The sequence below is a fragment of the Condylura cristata genome, unplaced genomic scaffold (assembly GCF_000260355.1).
Source record: "Condylura cristata isolate star-nosed mole 26May11 unplaced genomic scaffold, ConCri1.0 scaffold00022, whole genome shotgun sequence".
Taxonomy (NCBI): domain Eukaryota; kingdom Metazoa; phylum Chordata; class Mammalia; order Eulipotyphla; family Talpidae; genus Condylura; species Condylura cristata.
The window spans coordinates 599,266-622,831 of record NW_004567123.1 but is presented as its reverse complement, the minus strand read 5'-3'; the positions used below and the strand labels follow the sequence as shown (position 1 = coordinate 622,831).

At 50.0% G+C, this 23,566-nt stretch overlaps 1 protein-coding gene across 1 annotated transcript in view; it reads right to left on the bottom strand.

Moving 5' to 3' along the window:
- ACSS1 (acyl-CoA synthetase short-chain family member 1) overlaps nt 1-15,977 on the bottom strand; it is a 44,205-nt gene extending 28,228 nt beyond the window's left edge. Inside the window, exons 1-2 of the mRNA XM_004686916.2 lie at nt 15,595-15,977; nt 7,587-7,683 (exon numbers count right to left, since the gene is read on the bottom strand). Coding sequence (XP_004686973.1) covers nt 7,587-7,683; nt 15,595-15,922 — 425 coding nt within the window. The 5' untranslated portion in view covers nt 15,923-15,977. The remainder of the gene's footprint in view (nt 1-7,586; nt 7,684-15,594) is intronic.
- Between the last annotated feature and the right edge of the window lie 7,589 nt (nt 15,978-23,566).

Genomic DNA, 23,566 nt, shown 5'->3' with positions numbered 1-23,566 from the left:
TAAAAAGTTTTAACTTTCTGAAAACATTCACTTAGTCCTGTGGGTTAAAAAAAAAAAAAAAAATAGGGCCTCCCTGGTGGTGCAGGGGTCAAAGTCTCAGTTCTATCAAGCTAGAGCCAGTCACATACATCTGCCTGGAGTGTTCTCCACTCTTGTCTTTGGTGAATCCTCTCACTCCCACCCCCCACCCCTCTGGCATGGACCCCAGTTCTTGTATGCATAAATAAAATACATCTTTAAAATTTAAAATGAAAAAAAAATGCCACAGGCTGTTTCCAGCTCCTGCTCCAGGTACATGCGCAGGTAGAATCTGTAAGTCTCCCCATAGAGGTTGTGTGGAGCTGCAAAGCAGTGAGGAGCCCAGGGCAGCCGAGCTCACACAGGTGTCTTAGAGCAGACACAGTGGGGGCGCGCTCTCTTTCAGGCTTTATTGTGAGTCAAGAGAGCTTTCCAGAGACAGTCACACCCTATGGCCCAGGCTGCTTTCCAGGTCTCTCATTAGCTACTTGAAGAAATCCAAAACTGACAGAAAGAACAGGAAGCTCAGGAAGCCCACTGTTAAGCTGGCAAATGATGCACAACTAGTTTCTCTACAACTAGATGCTATAAAACTAGCATCCCATTTTACAGCATTTTCCAATTATCATGGTGTAATATTGCCACCATGTTCAATGTACACTCACCAACATGACTTCTGATCCAGAAATCAGAAGGGGAGACCCTGCCGCAGGCATCCAACCTTGGGCCGATAACGCCCTCTCCACCCCCACAATTGAGGCTATCCTTCAAGGTCACTTCACTGAAGCTTTTACTTCATCAGAACAGCAGCTGAGGTCTGTGGAAGAAAAGGCATGCCTTTCATTCCTCTCCAGATTACCCACTGTTCTAGGCCACTCCCCTACTCCCAACCCTGGCTCTAAGTGGGGGGTCTAAGTGCTGAGCTTTCACTGGCTGCTCTCATACCCCCAGGTGCTGAGCAGGGGACACACTTACACCCAGGGTGACAGCCAGTGGCTGTGCATTCAGCCCTGCTGGAAGGCCCCAGATGCTGGGGTCACACAAGGCCCCATACCCCTTCAGTAGAGGTATGGAATGATTCCACGAAAGTGCCTCGCTTGCACCAGCTGATAACAACCTCATCATGCAACACATTAGACTGAAAAACTGGCCCACAATGTGGTTGTAAAGTCCAGAAAACAAATGGCTTTATCTGTGAAGATAGGAGGCTGTCCTTTGACCTGGCCTGTGATGAGTCCACATCTAGAAAGGCCTACCAGGTGGAAGGGCTAAGCTTCAGAGTAAAGACTGGCATCTGCTAGAGCAGATTGTGAATAGCTATGGGGGGCACTTTTGCACACAGAGTGACACAGCGGATTTGGTCACCTACTTGAGAAGGAGGGTCACCATGCCCCACAGGAGCACCCCAGATACTGGTCCTTCCACTGGACTGTTTAATCTCCCAGGTGTCAAGGGTAACTGGGTTCCACAAACACTGCTGCATGCAGCAGCCATGGCCTTTCTCACTCCACACAGGGTAACCTCCCAAGCACAGCCCTGTCCTCAGCCACCTCCACCTGGGCTTCTATGTGGAACTCAGGTCGCAGCAGGTGGCTGCACAAGGAAACAAATGCAAGATGGGCTGCCTAGTTGCCAGAGAGCACAGTGCTGGGGTTTCTGGACTCAGTTCCACTAGCTTCGAGAGGGCACCAGGAGGCAAGTGAGCCAGCAACACTCCTGGTTTCCTGACCCCAGGAGCAGCCACAAGGAGTGGTCTGGAAAGTCAGCAGTGTCTGGGGTCTCTTGCATCCACTCTATGCCCAGGGCTGTTCTTCCCCAGGTGCCTTGCAGGACTCTGTATAAACCCCCCTGTGCTTAAGAGAGCAGCAGTGACTTGCCTTTTCTGCAGCTGAATTCTGCATGAATCCTGCAGCTGAGCCTGCCATGGCAAGTCACATTGCCAGAGAAGCATCTTGAAATGAGGATTGCCAGGCCCCACCTGTGATCCTGACCCAGCAGACCTGGCTGCTATATTATGAAAACCTCTCTGGTGTAGTCAGGCACACCCCGAGCTGGAAACTCAGAGTCCTGCCACCTGACACATGCTAAAGCTTGTCATGTTTGAGACCATGAGGAAGTTCTGCGGAAATTTGCAAAAAATGAGATGCCAAATGCCCTCTTCTAAGGTCCATGTTCATGCTTCCTCACTGAACTTAGTCAAGGCTTTTCTCCCAAATTCCTCATCCAAGCAGAACAAGCACAGAGTGGAGCTGTGTCACCCAAACAGAGAGCAAATGAGTCCACCATCTGTCAGTGGCCCAGAAACTCACTCCAGGCTTCTCTGCGGAAGTTTAACTGGATTTGTTGATGGGAAACTGTCCAGCCTCTCACCCAACTGGACATCCTGCTGTTACCAAAAAGGGACCATTGGAAGTGTCGAGAACAATAAAGGTAGGAGAGCAGCACCTATCCACTTCCCAGCACCCTGGCACACACAGGAAACTCCCTCACCCCCAAGCTGGCTGACTCCCTCAAGTGCATTCACTTTCTGCTCTCACTGTCCCACAATTGCACAAGTGCCACGGTCCTGATACCTTCTGCATCCTTCCCTTTTCTCTCCTCCAGGCTATCCTGGTACCCTCTGGCAGATAAGTCTCCTGCTTCCAAGCTGGTACAGGCACTTAATGTGCATTTGCTTGCTCTGGAGATGAGGCTGTGCACAGATATCTGAAATGCCTCGCCCTGGTCTGTGAAAGCATAGGGGCATCTTGTCTACACAGAGCAGAGCTGAGCCTGGGCCTGTCACCAAGTAGCCACAGAGGCCCCTTTTCCGCCTTCACAGCAGCCTCCTTGGAGATGGGGATGGAAGACAGAGTCCTTGGTGCTTCTCCCAGAGGTGGACAAAGATGACTTCAACCCCTATTTCTGACTTTCCCAGCTGGGTGAGCCTCTGAAGCTCCCGGGGGCAGGTACTGGGCTTTTGAACCAAGGGTGACCGCGAACACAAAGACCATCAGTGTCAGCTTCTGCCGCACCAAGCTGTGGTGTCAGATGTGACTTCAGGACAGTAAGCTGGGACGCCCCATCCCCAGCCTGGCTCACTGGTTAGTCATCTTCCTAGAGTGATTTCTGGCAGCAAACAGAAGGCTCCATCTCAGTGGGCATCAGAGACTAAACATATGGCAGAGCACTGGGAGAAGGGTCGTTGGTGGTGCTGCGTGCTAGTCATCCCACTGCCAGGTGTGCCCCGAAGCGAGCACCTCACAGCTCATCAAGGCTGTCAGCTGGAAGGACCAGTGGAGAGCTGTGTACCCTCACTTTCCCTGGGGACAGCTTGCACGGCGCTGGGACCCAGACAGCCAGAGGCTCCCTCCTTTCCAATTGAGTTCTGATTTTTAACTCCTCATCAGACATCAGTCTAACCTCACCAAGATATCTTTGCTCTGAGTCCACCTGGCTCTGTAGTGAGAAGAGGCTGGAATGGAGAGGTACCCCAATCAGTCCAAGAGCCAGGAGTCACTCAGAATTTCTAGACAGAAGATTCAAGAAGCTGGCCTCTTTGCTGGAAACACTGCCCTGATGGGGACTGACACCTGTCAGGGCCACATGATGACACCACAGCACCGCCCACAGTCAAGCTATGAGTCAGGCCTACCCTGCTGTCTGGGTTTTCCAGAAACAGGAGAGGGAAGGTAAGAAAGGAACAAAAAGTCCTGTCCTAGAAGACTCATCTCCAAATGACAGGCAGCAGGAGCCTGAGTCCCTCTTCATCCCTAGAAGCCTGCACCCCTCCCCACACTCACCAAGTGTCTAGGGCCCTAGTCAGTGCTGCTTGCCAGGCTTGCCCCTTCACAACTAGCCCACCTCAACAAGCCCTGAACAGCAGAAGGGATTCTGCTCCCAGGGAGACCTCAGGTTATGTGCTCCTCCAAATAAATGTCTGCCCTCCTCACCCAAGGAATTCTTGGGAAGTACCCACCACGGCGGTTTTCCTGACCTCAGGACAGACTCAATGTGGTCAATCTTGCCACCTCAGGATGGGGCCATCCCAAAAGATGACATCCCAAGAGCCTTAGCTTGCCCAGGACAAAGAAAAATAAGTGGTCAAATATGGTTAGATTCAAGACACTTCTCAACATCAATATTTAGACCCAGACTCTTAAGCAGAAATGTCGGTCTAAGGCCAGAACATTCCAAGAAACCTGTTTCTATCAGATTTGGGAAGTCAGCATGCAGATTCCAGAACAAGTTTTGCAACTGGAGTTAGTCAGAGGTCAGCAGAGAAAAAAGCTTGCCCTGGGCTCTGCCCTCCTCTTAGGTGGGAGCCGCTACACGCTGCCTTTCCTCCCTCGGGGGCAGCCCACTAAGCAAACAGACTTTGCCCTGTGAGACAGAAGCCTCCCGTCTGCAGAGCGTAGCCAGTCACAGGCTGTTCACCCCAAGGCACCCCGCCCCTAACCTATTCTGCCAGTTAAGGGTTCTTTCTCTCGTGGCCCTGATGTTTTAATAAAAGAGTTTGCTCACACAAATAGTTGATTTGAGCTTGAGAAGATCAAGGTACAAAGGTCAGGCACACAAGAAGGGAAAAGGGCTGCCTCTCAGCTGGCCTGATTGTCCTCCCAAGATAACATTTATCAGTGCCTTCACCCTGAAAACACCCCTCCCCTCCTGACCCAGAAGCCCCCTCCTCTACTCTGAAATCCTTCAAGGCCTCCACCTGCAGCTCATGAAGATTCTCATCCTCCCAGATGCCACCTTTCTGGACCCTCTCTGGGTCCTCAACCACGCGGGGAGAAGAGACGTTAGCATTTTGCAGAGGAGATATCGAAGGTGGAGAAGCATGGAGGGCATGGAGAAGCACGCCGCGGGGCCCCTGCCTGGGCCGCCACCCACAGCACACTCCCAGCACTGCACCTCTGCCTTCATCTCCACACCTGACCTGGTCTTATCCATAATTAAAAGGTCTGACGTTCAATTCAGATCCCTCTTCAGAGAACCTCGGTCGAAGATGAGCTGCCCCACACCTGCTCTCCCATCCATTTGGGGGCACCCACAGGTTAAGTGCCCACAGGCACATTTGCTCCATTCCACACAGTGTGTCTCTACCAGTGTGCAAATCCTTGGCCAAATCCCAGGACCCAGGCAGGGAGAGGCTACACCAGCCTAGGCAGACTAGACTGCAGGCTTGACATCTCATTAATCTACCCAAGACCCCACTACTACTACTGAAAGGATTTGTGTTTCCCCAGGGACCTCTAGACTCTGCCTACTTGAGTTAGATATGAAGATGACCGTCCACAACAGGTGCGGTGTTGGAGAAGCACAGGGACAGCCGCAAGAAACAGCCCTGCTATCTGGCCACACAGCCTCAGGGAACCACCCAGGTTATCTGCACCTCCCCTGGCCTCCCGCAGCCCTTGCCCTGAAAGCCACAGGCACTGCCAGAGGAGCTCAGGGGTGGTGTCCTGAGCTGGGACATCCTGGTTGCTTACAATCCTCAAGCTGCCTCTGAGCACCTTTCTGGGCAGAAGTAGGCTGCCTACGGGGGTGAGCTCTGCACACAGCAGGAGGGCCCCCCACAGAACCACTGCCACCATGGCTCTCCTCTGAGACCACCACCACAGCACAAGGCCCATTTTGCTTATAAGCACAACCCCAGAGCCTGGGCACTTTGTAGTGTACACCTTGGAATTGGCACCCACTGGTGAGTTACAAATATACCTAAGTACCCAGTCCTTCCCAGCAGGAAGCAGGACCACACCTGCAATTTAGAGAGGTGTCTGGGAAGAATCCCTGAACACAAAGAGCAAGACATAGAAAATGAAGAATGAGTACATTTACAAAATACAAATGCTTGTGTGCAGCACCCCTGGGGGCATATGCACATTTCTGCCTGGACCTGTGGATATCAGTGGGGTTCGTGTGAGTGGAGCGGTGGTGTCACTGAGGATTGTGGTGTTGTTGGTTACTAAGGGATCCTAAGGTTTGTTAGAAGCTCTACAGATGACCTAAAGAATGAGATGTTAATGATAGTCCTACAAGCTAAACCCCAGGCCCAGGATCCTGCTGTGGCCGGTTTCCAAGGGCTCCATTCTCAGGCTCTGCTGAGGTCAGAGCTCCAGGTAATGAGCCTGCAGGGTGGGTGAGGGTTGGGCGGGGATGGGCAGGGATGGCGGGGTGGGTGGGGAGGTATTGGGGCAGGTCCGAAGCTCTCCTTATGGGCATGGTGGTGAGGCAACCACCATTGACCAGTGACCAGTTGGGGTCAGGCTGGAGGTGTGGATGGAGGGATGAGTAGGACAGTGTCCACCAGGAGCTGCAGGTTAACGAATGTCACTTTGCTTTGTCCTGAAGTCAACCTGCATAGTTTTATCAGATATGGGGAATTTGGTCTGTGATAAAACCTGAGTTTGATAAACAGAAAACTAGGGGTGTCACTGGCCCCTAAGTTGCCCAAATGGCAGGAGTGTGAATTCCATTCCCAGGGGTTTATCCTGCTTCCCTCCTGGCTCAATCCCCTCATTCCCATCAACTTAGCCACCCACAACACCTTGGCATCCCCTGTTCCCAGGACACCTCCAATTACTTACCACCTTGGCATCCCCTGGATGGGTTTGGATGTTCCCCAAACTTCCCACAGCTGCTCCTTCTTTTGAATGGGACCTCAGTTTAAACATCACCTCCTAAGAGAGGACCTGTCTGACAGAGTGTAACCACAGTCACACTCTGCCCTGTGTTGGGGGTTGGTTGACTCTGCCCTGTGTTAGGGGTTGTTACTACAATCTAGCTGGCCTGTCCTGAGTGATACAGTCAATACAACTTGTTCAGGCATCAGATAGGAAAAGCCCTAAGCCTCCCACTAGGAGGGTGATGATGTGCATGAATGTGCGAGGGGGTAGGGAGTGATGATCTGGGACTTACAGAAGGTCCAAGATGGCGCTGTAGGTAAGTTCAGGCTGAAGCAAAGAGGGTTTCACCCCAGAGGATGAAGAGCCAGTGCCCCAGGGGCAGACCTCAGACACCTGGAAGCAAGACAGTTCCCTGCAGAAGGCTGCTCATTCTGGGCACATTCAACACATATCTGTCCCCCCTCCCCCCCACACACACACAACCAATGCACACATGGCAAGTGAAGGGTGCTTGGAATGGAAACATGTGAATAATTTGCATAGGGAGTCAGAACACACAAATGTTATGTCTAGCCCTCAATTTGTTTACTGCCTCGCTCTCTCCTGAGTGCACAGCGTCAGAGGCTGTGTAACGCTGCTGTGCACTGCCCCAGCTCGTGTCTGCACTTACTTTTCCTGGGACAAGAGACCATTTCTGAATCTAAAACATGCCCCCTTGCTACTCGGACGGCCTACACGCAGAGCAGACGCAACCATAGCAGGCTAGGCCACACCTTCAACATTCACCAAGACCCAGTTTCATCCATGGAAATCTAAAGACAAGGTTAGCAGAAGGCCAGGCCTCCGGGGAACTGGGCCATCCTGCTTGCACTAACAGCCCAGCCGAGAGGGGTGTTCAGTGCCAGCATTGCCAGAAAGTGAGGCGCGGAAGCCCCAAGAGCCGCCATGTTCACACAGTACCTGTAGGTGATCCTCACTTCAGTTCCAGGTTCATCTCGCTCCCAGATCAAAGCGACGCTTTCTGGATTCTTCAAAACATGTCGATCCAAGCAGTTGACTGCACAGAATCAAATTTATGACTGTTAACTACACTTCGTGCTTCTAGAGTGGAAACCAGGAGAGGGTCTGGTCTGCTGTGGCTTGTGCTACCATGTGCCAAAAGGGATCCTTCTCTTCTCAAAGGTAATATTTCTACCTTCTTACAAAAATGGAGATTGTCATACCCTGCCATGACCAGACTATGACAACACAAGCAGGAGCTAACTGGAAATTTTGTGAAGCAGGTGCTTCGTGTCAAGGATCCCAACCCCCAGAACAGGTTTGAGCCACCTCCCCAGGGACACTCCCCTATCTATCCCCAATGTTCTCTGGGTGCTTAAATGTGCAGTTTCACTGGGTGGCACAGACTGAGGCTTTAGAAAGAATACTTAACACAAACAGGCCTCTAATGCATGGGACTCTGAAGTGTGACAGAGATGCTATCCAGGACAAAGGTAGCATCCCTTCTTGGTGTCCAGCCAGCACCTTACAAAACAGCCTCTAGTCCAAGAAGTGGTGATGCAACTACGGGGAAAAGGCAGGTTGGTTTTCCGGAAGACGCTTCCCCCTCCCCCCTCTATTACCCAAGCCCGGGTCACATGACTGCTTCAAAACAAGTCAGTTCTGTCTGTAATCGTGTAAACCTGCAGATTAATGGGATCATGTTCATTTACTAACATCCTGTTCATGACTCTTGATTTCCAGGTGAGGCTCACAGGTTGCTTAATGCCAGAACCCCTTTCAACCGGCCCCACAGGCAGGTTTCCATTACTCAATTCCCCATATCAGCCGGGAAATAAATATCATAAATAGGTTTTGGGGCCAGCAACCATCTGCCTACCTGGTCTCTCAGAGTCATCCCAAAGTCCAGGTACATTAATTATACCTCAAAAAATTAATGCACAAAGATAAATGTCATAAAATAACTAATACTGCTCATGACAGTTATTTGAATTACTAAAAAAATAAAAGGAAAGACGTACTCCACCCCCGGAAAAGGAAGAAAGCAAGAGGCCAAGCTGAGAAGAAGGGGATTGATGATACACTAAACCCACATCAGTGGGTCTATGTCTCAATCCAGTCCAAAGTTTAGAAATCAAGAGATTTTGCAGTGAAGACAAATTCTGGGCTTCTCATAAACAATCAGCAGATGATTGCAAGCAGGTGATAACCAAAGTTCAGCAGGGGCCCCCTTCCCCAACTCCCCATTCTGTCTACCATCTACTCCAAGCCTCCACACCTGCTGCAAGGCCCTAGCTGATGGTACTGGAAGCAGTGGCTCTGGGCAAGACACAACAAGCCCAAAATGCCAGGCTGAGAACCCCCAAGCCCACAGCTCCCCGCAGGAGGAAGGCACTGCTCCTACAAGGTACATGATTGTTCTCCAGAGCTCTATACTGCTGCAGGCATCACCAAGAAGTGGGATACAGATACCAACTCCTGCCCCCACTCCAGCCCTTGACCCCAGAAAGACCCCAGGAGATGTGTGTGTACATTCTGATGTGACACTCCTGCTCCAACTCAGAGCTGGATCCCTTGAGTCACCCTAAAAAGTAGCGGGCTCAGGTGTATTTTAGGAAACAGCCTGTGGGGGCTCTGGTGGTCCAGTGACCTGTGCAAAGTCCACCACAGAATTGCAGACACTTTACTGGGGTTCACCTCCGCACAGGGCCTGTGCCCCTGGCAGCAAGGACCCAAGACAAGTGACTTCCCTAGAGCCTCTGAGCCCAGCAGGTATCCCACATCTTGTTTACACAAGCAGGGGAGCAGAACTGACAGCACCCTACGTATGTCCTGACCCTCAGGTAGAGTGTCCCCAAGTGTCTTTCCTGCACATAGAGGAATTAGACAGTGACTGCCAAGGCTTTGCTGGCTGTGCTGAATCTGATAAGTGCCTCCTACCACAGGGCCTTTGCATGGCTTCTCCCTACCTGGAACACTGCCCCACTTCCCCCATTGCTTCCATTCACCTGTCTCCAGCCTTCTACCCTCATTCCTTCCTAGCACCCTTCCCTTCCCTTGTGCCTCCTCTTACTCTTCCCAAGATGTTTGCATTTTGTTGCCCTTCTGTAGGTAAAAGCCAGACATCCTGTTTGTGTTTATACATGTGCATCCTAACCCAGAGCAAACAACCATTCATGTCTAAATGGCACCAGATCGGTCCCCATATCCAGGGATGCGAATGGACTTCTGATCATTATAGTCCTGTCCCTCAAAAAGGAAGTATCTTTGGGGCCTATATTCCAGAATCCTCAGAGGATCTGTTAACAAAGAAATTATGGGGGGGCCCGATCCATATCTTCCACTGAGGATTGCCAGTACTAAATCGTCCTCATCAGGGCCCCCAGGGGCCACACAGCTGCTGCTGCAGGATCTCCAGCTTACAGACATGTGTGTCGACACCGGCGTGCTACTCAGCATGCACCTTCCAGAACATCTGGCCTTGTCTGTGCTGAATGAAGCCTGGCAAAACCTCTAAAGCTCACACTAAAGTGGGGCCCCTGTTCAACCACTCACTAACCATCAAAGACACACTTGCTATTTAATCTATGTATCACTCTCCTCTCCATAGTTGGTGGGCAAACAGTTCCTGGCAGTGACTGTAAGAATTAGGTGTCATATGAGTTTCCTGTTACAGGGTCAGATGGTTGGCAGCATTCCCAAAGAAACACACCCCAATAATGCCCATCTTTTACCTGCTGTGGCAACACTCAGATGGCCCTGTCACCTAAAAAAAAAAAAAGCACAGCGCAGGGTCTGGTGTGATAGTGGCCCTAAAATGCCATGTTTATGTTGACTTTTAACACATTGTTTATGGTCCTTGCCATTGCCTCAACTGCGGAGAGAAAAAAAAAAAAAGAGGAAGGGCACAAGAAAGGAAGGAAATTCTTTCATCTCTGCATTTAAAAAATATCTCCATCCATTTCGCTCATAGCAGGGGTATAATGGACCAGGCGAGAAAATAATAATAATAATAATGAACAGTTATATACCGGTAAGAGACATTTTATGGGATGGAGTGGGGAACGGGATCAAAAACAGTGGGGGGAGGGAAGTACGCTGGACTATGGAGATGGCACATGGGTGACTTGGTGACGGGAAACCCACAGGGATTACAATTGAGATGAAAAAAAATGTACAAAATAATGTAAAAATAAACTATTATATATTTTTTAAAATGCTATATATATATATACACGTATATATATACATATATGTGTATATATGTGTGTATATGTATATATGCTATATATACACGTATATATACGTGTATACGTATATATGCTATATATACACATATATATACATATATACATATATACGTGTATATATAGCATATATACGTATACACGTATATATACATATATATACGTATACACACACACACATATATATATATATCTCCATCCAAAAAACTGGGCAGTAGGAAAAAACAAGTCCTTTTCAAACATTAAGGAGAAGAGTTAGACAAATACCTAGAGCAATTTAAAGCTCAGTTCAAAGACCACCCCTATGTCAAGTCTTCTCCAAATTTCCCAGCACAAGAAGCGCTCTTCCCTTCCATTACTCAATGGCTCACACCATTTAGTGTTCCCTTATTCTGCCCTGTGGTTCCCGTTCCAGGCCACAAAGCTAACTCTGCTCATGCCTCCCCATGAGCATCCTAAGGTGCCTAAGGAGAGCGACCAAGTCTCTAAGGTTCATTTCACTATCATGACGAAGGCTAGCAGAGTTCTTAGTGTCACAGTTCTCTTAGTTGTAAAATTCTTGAACAGGTAGATTGGTCATATACAGATTTGCAGTCTCTCCACTGAAGCACTGGGGGATCTTCTGCCGATGAGTAGAAGTCTTTATTTCTACTTCTGAACAATGGGGCCACTGACCACTTCACACCGGATTCCTGAAGCTCAGATAAGTCTCAGTCATGGTCAGTCAAGAACCATGTCCCAAAGCCTGACCCAGCTTTGCAAGCAGTAAAGCAAATGCCAGCTGGTGATTCCTGGGCTTGGGGTTTGTGTTGTGGGGTGGTTTTTGATTTGTTTTGTTTTTTTAAAGATCACAAGAGGGCAATCGTTTCCATTATGAAGATGCTACACATTTATGTGGGCATTTTCAACTCTTATCAATTGTTTAAATAAATCCACTCCAAAACTTTAAGTGAACCCACATACAAAACTTCAATTTGAATCACAAAAAACAAGGGAGTTAATATTCATAGAACCATTCACAATGGACTTTTCTTTAAATAGAACATCTCCCTGGCCCATTTTAAGATATTACATCATTCACAAAAATTACATTTGCCAACTTTCCAGAAGCATCTGCTATTTAAAGTAAGGCTTGCCTCGGACAACTGGGGAGTATCCAGTCTCTCCTGGAGGACCTCCCCCTACGACATTGGGTTACACTCTCGCTTAGAGTTTCTTTAAAGACCCTGGGCAAGTAACTAATCACTGGGAGAAGAATGAGGGAGAGAAGCACAGCATCTCAAGGTCTTCAGTATGTCTGCTTCTGAGTTATTGAAGACATGTCACAAAGAGTAAAAAGCAAAATGGTTTCCACTGTCACAACTAGTGTTTAAAGCAGCAGCCAGGAAATCTGTGTTCAATACTGTTAAAAGTAGTTTCTCTAGAGCTTTGCTTGACAGTAAGAACATACACTTTTTAAAAAAATAACATTCAGAATTTGCTGTTTAGCAAATAGTTTCTGTGTTTTGAAAGCATTACATGCCATGATCCTGATTCTGCATTTGCAACTTCCTGATGTGTTGAGCAAAAACATCTGTTGAGACTCATGGAAGGCAGAAGCAAATTTCAGACTGAAGAGGATCATTTTGAGAACTTGGCTTTCCAAAGACCTTTCTGTAAAGCAATTTCGCAAACACTAATAGAAATGAGTCATCAACAGGGAGGAAGCCTCATTTTCTGCTGCCCAGAAGGGCTCTGACACAATGACCCCACCTGATATCAGGGGTGAGCTCTGTGTCACCTGTCTGACAGCCCGCTTCCCTCACATCCCAGCTGAGCAGATGCAAACTTGTGTGATCCTATTTAGCAGAAAAACTGCACTACCAATCACAGCTGAAGATCAGGTTCAAGGACACAGCCGTGTCCTATCCCCACCCACTTCATTAATAAATAACAAAGGTCAGTGATTGGGTGAGCATAACACACTAAAGACAGTGCTGAACACTTTAAAAAATATTCTAATTAAGTGTTCACACAGGTGTCCCCAAGTAAAACACAGCTTGTCAGAAATCTAGCAGCTTGTGCCTGGTCTCCAAGACCCTTGCTCACCAACTCCTTTGGCTGACTCCCCTGGCCCAGCCACCAGGCTCTGAAAACCCTGGGTTAAGTGCCACGGGTTACACTCCCAGCCCAGGCCCCAGAGGGCACAAGAAGCAGCAAAGACACAATAGCAGTAGAGGTGGGGAAGAGGAGGGAGCCATCCTGGCTAACCCTGTCCAAAGTCCTGACCTGCAGGATCTGTGAGACTAATAAAGACATTGTTGTCTTATTCCAGGAGCTTAGGGGTGGTTGGATGCGCAACAATAGCAGCTAGAATTCAGTTACATACTCTCCTTATTTTTGGATGAGGAAACATATGCAAAGAACAAGGAGGAAGCACAGAACAGTAAGGTAAAAGCTAGGTATGACTAAAGACACACCCAGAAACACTGACTTGTACCCCACCAAAATACCATTTTGTCTATTAATCACCTCCAGGTACCCATTTCATAAGCACTTGCATCTATCGTCCTTGGGGTAGGTAGATCTGTGGTTCTCAACCTTGAGGCATCAGGAGAAACTCGAGGGCTACTTAAAAAAAGATGTAGGGCCCCAACTCCAGGGTTTCTGATTCAGGACCCAGAATTGTATTTCTCAAGTGTGATGCTAGATCACACTTTGAGAATAGTTGGTACAGATCTTCCTGAAGAGGTGAGAGGAGTTTCAAGAGCAACACTTCTGTAAAATAAGCCATCATGCTGATGATCACATCGACAGCCCAAGACACCTCATCTATGCAACAACTTTCGGGGTTTCTCCCAGCAGCCACGCACTGACCTGGTCCTTTCTCCTACTGTCACCTTTGGGGCTTGTAGATACAGGCAGGGGGCAGAGCTATTGCTGATAGATATCACACACATTTGAGGTGAGAATGCTGTGAAAAACTTTTTCTACAATGCAGTTTTCTGAAGCTCAATTTCTGGTAGGGGAGCCATAAAGGTTGCCACCTCAAGAGAAATAATATGTGAAGGAGAAGGGGGCAAGAATTATTTTCTGACCGCACCCCGACCAAGGGAAGGAAGCTCACAAGGTGCTCACTGCTGCCTCATGTCTTATCTGAGAAAGGCTGCAGTTACTTCAATGCACCATGAATATCTCCAGGGTCCACAGACAGCTTCCCAAGGAGTCACACTACCCCTTTCCTTCTACAAATTACTCTCCTCCCCTTCCAGGCATATTCCACCAACTCTGGAAGTCTCAGGGTATGTGGTTTTGTTTTTGTTTTTGTCTTTGTCCCACTAGTTCAAGGACACTTGCTGCTGGCTCAATTTTAGAGAAAACACTTATCTAGCAAGTGACTCATTCTGATTAAGCCAAAAGAGTAATATACAATATGCGAAAAAATCTAGTCCAAAGTTCCCTTGAGTTTTTTGTTGCTGTTGCTGCTGTTTGAACTAGTAACTGCAATATATAAAATACCTATAACTTTATAGTTATTTTTTAATATAATAAATTAAAGCCACTGCTTTGGAGGGCCCCGTTTTATACCTTCTGGCACTCTATCCTCACAACCAGCCTAGCAGACTGGCTGTTACCCACCCCTCTCCCCCCACCACACACACTTCATAAATGAGTAGAGGAAGGCTCAGAGGAGCCCAGTGATGGGGCCAGTAAATGGAGGGGTTGAGTGAGACATCCTACCACACAATCTGAGACTTGGCCAGGCACACCCCTGTCATGAAGATCTTCAAGTCCTTCCTTGAACACCCCCAGGTCCTATTAACCCACACCCCAAACCTACACCCCTATTTTCCCTGACATGTAGCCCCTCTGGTCACCCTCACTACCTGCAAATTCCTCCTCCCCAGAACCACCAATCCCAGACCTGCTCACTTTGTCTCCACTTCCTGGACCTCCTCCATTTATGAGAGGGGTGAGTTGGGTGAGGAAAGCTGGGGGGTGGGGAGGGAACACAGTGTTAGATCTTCCTTTCCCACCCGCAGGCTCTATCCAAAACCTTAACATAAAAGTAATGGATACCATCTCAACAGCTCCCAGAAGACTGACTGGCTGGTAGGGCTGATTTCTGGGATCTCCATGGCCAGCAGGTCTAAAGCAAGCCCTGGGGCTTTGGCACACAGCTGAAACATAACTCGGGGCCGCTGGGCCATTCCTTCTTCCCGCACGCACTGGGAGGTAACGGATTCCAAGGAAAACCCAGTTACACAGTTCAGTTTGTTTACGGGAACAGGGGGTTTCCCCAAGCGAATAGCAGACACAGCGGCTGGCAGTAACAAAAGCCAGGCACTTTTGGCTTTTTACCTCCTGCCCCAGTACTGGTGCTGGAAGGGGAGTCCCTCCTTAGCGCACCTCTGCCCTCGCAGCCTGGTTGGAGTTACCTACTGCTCCACCACAGACTTTGAGCTCAGAAGTGCTGGGGAATCTCGTAACTAAACTCTGGAGAGGCTGATGAGGGAGCCCAACAGGGGCACGAACATCAGCTGGGAGACCCAAGTTGACCCTAGACCGCCCAAGCAAGGTGGAGTGCGAGGTGCGGAGTTAACAGCTGGGACCAGGCTGAAAGCTCAGCGGCCCGGTGGGATGGGGGCGGAGTATCGTGCGCCAGGGACACCAACGATGCCATGATCTCCAGACCCAAGGATGGCTGCACCCGATTTATGGGAGTCTCTTAGCCCACTCACCCGATACGTTTAACTGGCCTCCCAGGAACCAGCCGATCTTGCCACTGCTGAAGTCGCAGTCCCAGACGGTGTGGTAGGGAGTGTCCCACACGAGCGTATCCTGTGCCAGTGGCCCCCAGAACCCGGCCGGCTCCCGCACCGCCTGCGCGCTCAGCGCCTGGTACGAGCCCGACTGAGCCGCTGCGGCGGAGGCGGGGACGCTGCCCCTGAGCCCCGAGGCCGCCCGGCGCGGCGCGCTCACCCCGCGCAGCCATAACTGCTGCCCCAAGCGCCCATGTAAGCTACGCAAGAGATACCCGACGCCGCGACCCAGGTTGCAGGCCACCATCTCGCCAGATGCCCCAAGGCCCTCTGAGCCCTGAGCTGGGGCGCCCCTTTGCTTCTCCGCGGGCCCCGCCCTTGACGCTCTGACTCCTCCCTCAGGTTTCCACCCTTTTCTGGGTGCCGGGTTCCTGGAATCCTTCCCCTCCTCCCCCGACCCCAGGTCCCCACCACTTCTCCTGCTCTATAGAAGAACACGGAAGGAAACCAGCGAGAAGTCTGGAGAACAGGAGCTGGGGCCCGGGGGGTCCCGGGCCCTGAGGAGCTACGAGGAGGCCCCGCTACCCCCGCCCCCTGCCCTGACGCTGGGCGTCGCGTTGTTTTGGTTTCAGTTTGTTAGTTTTCGAGTTCCGACCGCCCGCCAAAGGCTGAAAACTGCTGAGACTAGTGCGTTGTGGGCTCAGGGCGCCGGGCACTGGAACTGTCTGGGATGGAAAGAAAACGGTTAAAAAAAAAAGTTGGGCGACTGATAGAGCAAAGCACACAGGGGTGTCCAGCACCACCACAGTTAGGTTCAGCACCTCAGAGGCTGAAAAATCAAAATATTAACCCGCTTGTGTGCCCCTGAGAGCAAACCCCTAACTCTCAAACCTTATCAGGTTAGCCTGTACCCCCTCCACTTCCCCACTCCCTGTCCACTCATACAAGTGGCCCCACTGAGCTAAATGGACTGAGGGACCTTTGAACCCAGAGGAAGTGTGACCTGGAACCCTGTTTGGGGAATGCAACCCAGGTAGTGACCAAGGATTTTATTCCCCAGCTGTTGGCCTCCCTCCCCCTACCTTCTCAGCCCTCACTCCCTTTTTTTTTTTTTTTTTTTTTTTTTTGCGTTCACCTTCTGTTGTGGTGGTGGGCGAGCATGTAACCTGGAAACTATAGCAAAAAAGGTAATGCTCCACTAATCGCCATGGCTTCAGAGCCCTGGGGAAGAGGCAGGGGAGGAGGGCTTTCTTTTTGCTCCATAACCAGCCTCCTGGATTCAAATCCTACTCCTAGCTCTGACCTTGGGCAAGTTCCTTCACCTCTCTGTGTCTGGTTTTCCTTCTCTAGAAAACGGGAGCTGTGTCTCCCTCCCCTGGCTGCATTGAAAACCAAACAGGTCTGAACCCTTTAGCCTGGAATCTGCACGCAGGAGGCTCCCTGGAGGTAGTGTTCTTGTCAAGCAAGAAAGGGTAGAAGCAAAACGTGCCTCATGGATGCTTAAATATTTCAAAGCCCAAGAAATAAATACATAATGAGGAACAGAAGGAAAGGGGATTTGGGAAATTGGTCGGCTAGGTACCCAGGATTTGAGAAAGATTCCTGTTAGCTGTCAGATCCTCCAGGGCCTTTCCTCCTCCCTAGTGAGAGGAGCTTCTGCTGGCAGCCAACCCCAGGCAGTTGGGTTTGCTTCCTTCCTGAGGACACAGGATTAGAGGCTGGAGAGCTAGCGACAATTGCTAGCACTAGACAACTCCATGCTCTGTGCCCAGCACTTGTCATGCATTTTTTTTTTGAAGATTTATTTATTCATGCACACAGAACTGGAGTACAGGCCAGAGGTTTTGTGGGATGTTGAGAGGATGCACCCGAGACAGAGTGGGAATAGAACAGGAAGATCTGACAAAGTACACTGCTGAGGGGAGCAGTGGGCAGGTCAGGAAAGGTCTGCCAAGCCATGTGGGTCACCTCTAGGGCAAAGATCGAAATCATGCTGAAGTGGCTTTAGCTTCTTAGTGTTGTGCTTTAACCTGCTGCACCACCAGAGAGGACCATATCCTGCATTTTTTATTTAGTTTAAAAATAATCTTGGGGGCCCTCCATGGTGGCACAGCGGATTAGGACACAGTGCTGCAGGCTGGCTGCAGCCGCTTCAGTGAGGGTTTTATCCCCACCTCGGAGGTCACCCACATGGCTCAGGGACCTCTCCTGACCTGCCCACTCAGCAGTATGCATCATCAGTCTGCCTGTTCTGCTCCCCACTTTGTCTCTGGTAAATCCTCTCACTGTCCCTGCACCTCTGGCCTGTACCCCAGTTCTGTATGCATAAATAAATAAATTTAAAAAAAAACTTTAAAAATAATCTTGGTAATAAACCCTGGTGGCACAATGGGTTAGGACATAGCACTGCAAGCTAACCTGCAGCCACTTCAGTGTGAGTACAATCCCTGGCTCCGGAGGTGATCCACATGGAGCAGCAGACCTCTCCTGTCTCACCCATTGCTCCCCTCAGCAGTCTACTTTGTCAATCTGCCTGTTCTGTTCCCCTCTCTTTCTCACCATCCCTGCATCTCAGGACTGTACCCCAGTTCTATATGCATAAATAAATCAATTTTTAAAAATGATTTTGTGCTTCTGATTCCCACCAATTATCAACCACCTAGTGTAAGAAATAAGGAAACTAAGCCCAAAGAAATAAACAGGCTAAAGAGCATACAATTGGCTAATGTACAGGAAGCACTCACACCTGGCACCCCACTCCTACTTCAGTGTCTACCATACCTCTGGGCCTGAATTCCCAATGTTAATAGAATGTATGATATTGTAAATAAAGAGCATTGCCATAGCAGGGAGTCCCAAAGATAGCCAAGAGCATCTCATCCCCCTGTGTAAGTATTAACCTGACACTCTATTAAAAGAAGGGGCCTGCTCCCCAACTTGAGTTGGGGCCTGTCATCAAGGGCTCTGACCACCCTGGTCTAGGACCAGCCAATGTGGCAGCCTCAGCTCCTGCTCTCTGGAGGCTGGGTAGTCAGGCCCTGGGGGAGTGAGACTCACCTTCTAGAGGAAGAGAGCCTACAGAGAAAAAGGATATAGAATTGACTCTACTTTAAAATTAAAAAAAAAAAAAAAAGCACATGGTCCTCTTACCTTCAGGTGGAATAAGGAGGAGTGTGTGTGTGTGTGTGTGTGTGTGCGTGTGCAGAAAGTATTTCAGAATCAAGTGGTACAGAGTGTACTTCCCTTACCCAGAGGACCCAGGGACTTGCCTTGTGAGACCCAGAAGCCAAGGCTTTCCCTGCTGCCCACTGAATTAGCAGGTGGATATGTCCACCTACCCCACCCTGGCCTCATCCACACACAGCATCTGTAGTGTCTTGGTTCTGGGATCACAGCAGGCCTTCTGAGCAGGGTAGGTTGCATTGTCTCTCCAAGAAGCCCCTGGCTCTGAGTAGCCCTGAGTAGCAGCAGGCCCTCAGGGCTGCAAGTGGCCCATGAGCAGGCACAGAGGTAGAATACACTGAGCAGTTTCCTGCAGGAGCCCAGAGCTAACCTTGTATCAGGCTTGAAGTTCAAGGTGCAGACAGTGATGGCTGATGCCCATAGTCCTTGGAGACGTGTGCTGTGGCCCTCGATCTACATGTGAGAACAGACCTTCCCCAGCCACACAACTAGCAAGGGGCACAGCCTTGGCTCTGCTACCAGAGCTTATCAGGTTGTAGTCCACCAACAAACAGCACCCATTTGACAATTGCCTCTGTGGTAACCCACAAAAATGCAGTGTCAGTCCCACTACCCACGTTCCTCAGAGTTACAGCACTTGACTGTTCCTTGTTGATAACTGATCCCCTGGGAGACCCACCTCCTCCGCTCAGAAAGAGGTAGCTCTGAGTCACCAAATCCTTTCACTGCAAGCTCAGTGCCTCTAAAGAACTGTCATACTCTGCTTCCTCGCCCCTCCATCTCCTTTTCCTGTTCTCTTTATCCTCACATCTTCTCTTCTGTGACTTGTGGAGCCCAGTGACAAGTCCCAGGAAGCTGGGACAAAAGGAGATCCTCAAGACAAGGGCACCACGGTCAGCCTCCCCACAAGTCTCTCACCCATGTGTGTCTTCCAAGTTTCTCCGTCCCAGCAGCTCCAGAATACAAGTTGGGCTGAAGAACAAGAGCCCTTTCTTGTCCACCTGCCTGGTACACTAGTTTTACCTGGCCGCTCAGTTCTGCCCAGCGTTCCCACTCCACAGCAGCTGCGTGTAAGTCGGGGTGGGGAACGTGGCACCTCCCCTTCACGGAAGTGTGTCTTTAACAGATTTGCTGCAGTCCCAGAAGAAACCATCCCACTGCCCTGAGCCCAGGTCACAGGGCTGAGGGAGTCAGAACAAGGACGCCCCTCCCCAGCCCATTCTCTCCCTCACTTTGGCCTCCTGATGGGACGTTCTTGCTATGACGACAGCACTACCTGCTGTCAAGCAAGGCTGGGCTGCTTTTATCTGTGGCAAGCACACGGACACTTGGGGGTCCCTCTGAGGGTCATACTGTGAGCACTTTGAGTTTCAGCCACTGTCCCACATGAAAGCCCTCAGAAATCCAAGTGGACAGAGTGTGATGGGCAGAGAGCTGGGAGACCTATACTCAATCATCACCTCTCCCAGCTTGGCACCCCACCCCAGCTCTGCCTGGAGCCTGTCATGTGGTAAGTCTCCCCATAGCTCTAGGCCTGAGTTTCCTCATTGCAAAATGAACAAATGTGAGCCAATTCTGAATCTTTTAGCTCTGAATTCCAAGTGATCTATTTATCCCAAAAAAGGATAAACAGTTTCTTCTGTTTCCTTAAAATAATAGCTTCTGCCAGTGAGAGTGTTAAAGCTGTTTTTCACAATTGTTGCACTTGAGCTCTGAATCAATGCTTGCCCCTCTGCCCATTCCTGTCAGCTCAGCAAACTTCCCAAGCCCAGCCTAATGGGCATCGTCCCCTGCACAGGAGCTGTGGCTGTTCTTCAGATGGATCTCCATGGCTCCAACAGACATCACATCGCAGAGCTCGCCACTGAATGATGCCACCAAAAACACCCATTGAGACTCTTTTGAAGCTGGCTCAACTGGAACTGACTTTTCTGCACTGTAAGTGCAATCAGTGATTGACAAATTTGACAGACTTTTGATCTGGTAACCTCTGAGACCGGTATGGTAGCTTCTGAGATCAGCCAGTTCTAGCTGGAAGAGTTTGTACAATGACTTACATAAAATTAAAACTCAAGGGGTGGTAATCTAAGAGAGAAGCTCTCTGCTTGGTGTTCTCTTTGAGTGCTCAAGTTGACTCAGAGCAGGCATGAATGAGAAGAAGGACCAAGGGACTGGCATCATCAAGTTCAACATTGCTCTGAGAAGCCAAGTCCCAAACCAAGACAGCACCCTGGACAGTGCTTGGAATGACCACGCACCCTAGAGATACCCAGAGGCCCTCTGCCCTCACAGTCCCTCCTGTGGACTTATCGTACAATAGAAGCCTGCTCACTCGCTCAGAGCCAAAAGCCACAGCGCCCACGTCAACCTGCTCAGCCCTTCTGGGTCTGAGTGTGGCAGAAACCCTTTCTCACACCTATTTGGAAGTGATGCACTGCCTGTTTGTTTCCTACATAAGAGGTCAGGGAGTTGGGGAAGCCTGGAGCAGCCATTATTGGCCTAAGCTTTCCAATTACCTCTTCCTGTCTAAACAGAAAAGGAAGCTAAAACCACAGTCATCTCTGCCATGACCTCAGAGAAATCTCCATGGGTGTCAGCTAGCTACATGGACGGACACCTCCCCGCCCCCAGGGAGGGCAGTACTCTCTCAGAGGCCAGAGTGGGTTCCAAGGAAAAATTGAACAGAGTCCCCAAAAAAGGATATGAATTGGCTCAATGAATACCGATTCATTGATTCAACAACTGACTGACTAGATGAAAAGATATGATAGAACATAAAATCAATCTAGTATCAAAATCCTTACATCACTGATTTTGAGAAAATTTAAAGTTGACAACAATACCACCATTGCATTCAGGAGGGAATATGCCTTTTCAGGACTCTGAGGCTCACAGGACATTCTAACAGATTCCATACAGACACTTGTACAGGGAACACCAAATCCATGCTGCCGTCAAGAGCCAACTGGTCACCTTTCCCAAATTAACAGAGGGGCACTGAGGGAGAGGGGTGCCCCAAACACTGGCCTGTGGCTATGCCCAGGACAGGATCAGAGACAGGACACAGTCCCAACCCTTAAGGTGCAATCAGTCAACAACAAGTTCCACAGAGACAGTCAGCTTCAAATGACTCTGAAGATGCTGCCCAAACTCCATGGTGGCTTTGTGCACCAGCTGCTCAGCACCTCAGGGAAGAAGCCAGCCCACCACCCAGCCTTCCGCACCCAGGCTCCACACATGCAGGCAGACTTCTGGCCTCTTCTCTCTACCACCAGATGTCCCCTAACAAGGAACGGGAGCTGGACAGGATCACCCTCTCCTACCAGAACATCAGCATGTCCTACCAGCAGCAAGCTGAGCAGAGAGGGACAGCAGTCTGGGCACCCAGACCATGGCTCAGCAGCTCGGGTAGGAAAATACCCGCCTGAGAGACATTGTGGCCAGTGTACAGGTGTCCTTGCAGAGCATCCAAAGGGCAGCCTCTGCCACTGCTGCTAACACTGCTGCTGCTCCTCCCACAACCTACAGCTGTCTAGAAACCCCTTGCAGTCCGGGGCACCAGACTGGGGCCCATCCAGTCACCAGGCCCCCTGGCTAGGAGGATGATTCCACAGGAAGGGCATCTTGAGGATTTAATTCAAATTTCCTAGCGGCCACCCGTGAAGACCTGCAAGCTGGACAAACAACCAGGCCAGGTCTTGCCCATGGACAAGCACCTGCTGCTTGTCCTTCCAGTCGGCCACCACCTGCCCTGATGCCTCCATCCATAATGTAGCTATTTGGTTTCCTTTGCAAAACTTCCCTTTTCTCAATCATCATCGAAGTATGACTTGATACACAATCAAATGCTAAGATCATTTCTCCTGTGTATTGAGGGCGCTGACAAACTCATCGAAGTCCTTTCATGCTGAAAATCAAGTGTTTTTATCAACTCCTTAGCCAATGTCCACTCTTCCTCATTTGGACTGCCTTTCCTACCGGCGCTGGCCTGGCGCTGCCTCTGGTGACAAAAGGCAACATTTCACCTTTCTTCACAGCCCTACGTTTCTGTGAGGGACACTTTCACCAGGCCCCAGCCAGAGCCATGCTCAGCCTTTCTGACTTTTCTATAGTTTCCATTTCTAGTGTCTCCAGTAGGAAGGCCAGGGAGACATGTCACTCCTAGGGATGCCCCGGCGTCCATAAAACCCCTAGCACAGGCTTTGTGCTGTCAGCACAGAAGCAAGAGCCTGCATGGAGACGGAGGAGAGTCTGCCAGGTCCAGGGTGGTGGGGGTGGGTGAGGTCGCCCCCTGGGTTTGCGCATGTGTGTGCAATTGTGACGTCATGTCCGGGGAGCCTTTGGAGCTTTGCTTTGTGGGGGTGGGACACACTGTGTCGGAACTCCCTTCAGGTGCGCAGATAACCCAAAGGATTCCATAGAGGCACCGGCAAGGTGAACTCCAAACCCAAGCTGCCGCTGCCAAGTAATTCCACTGATGACACCAGAGCCAAGTGATCACCTTCCCAAACTCACAGAGGAGCACTGGGTGAGAAGGGGTTCCCAAATGCTAGCCCATGGCTACACCCAAGCCCAGTTCAAGGCTGGAAATAGGGTCCCATATTGGCCCAATTCCTCTCGGCAATTCTCAGATGCCGCTATTGGTGAGACCAAGATGGCGCAGGTGACCTCTCCCTCTGCTCTGCCTTCACCCAGAAAGCACAGAGTACAAGTCTTTCCTTTCTGTCTCACCTCCAGGAACCTCAGCCACTCTTTTTTTTTTTTTTTT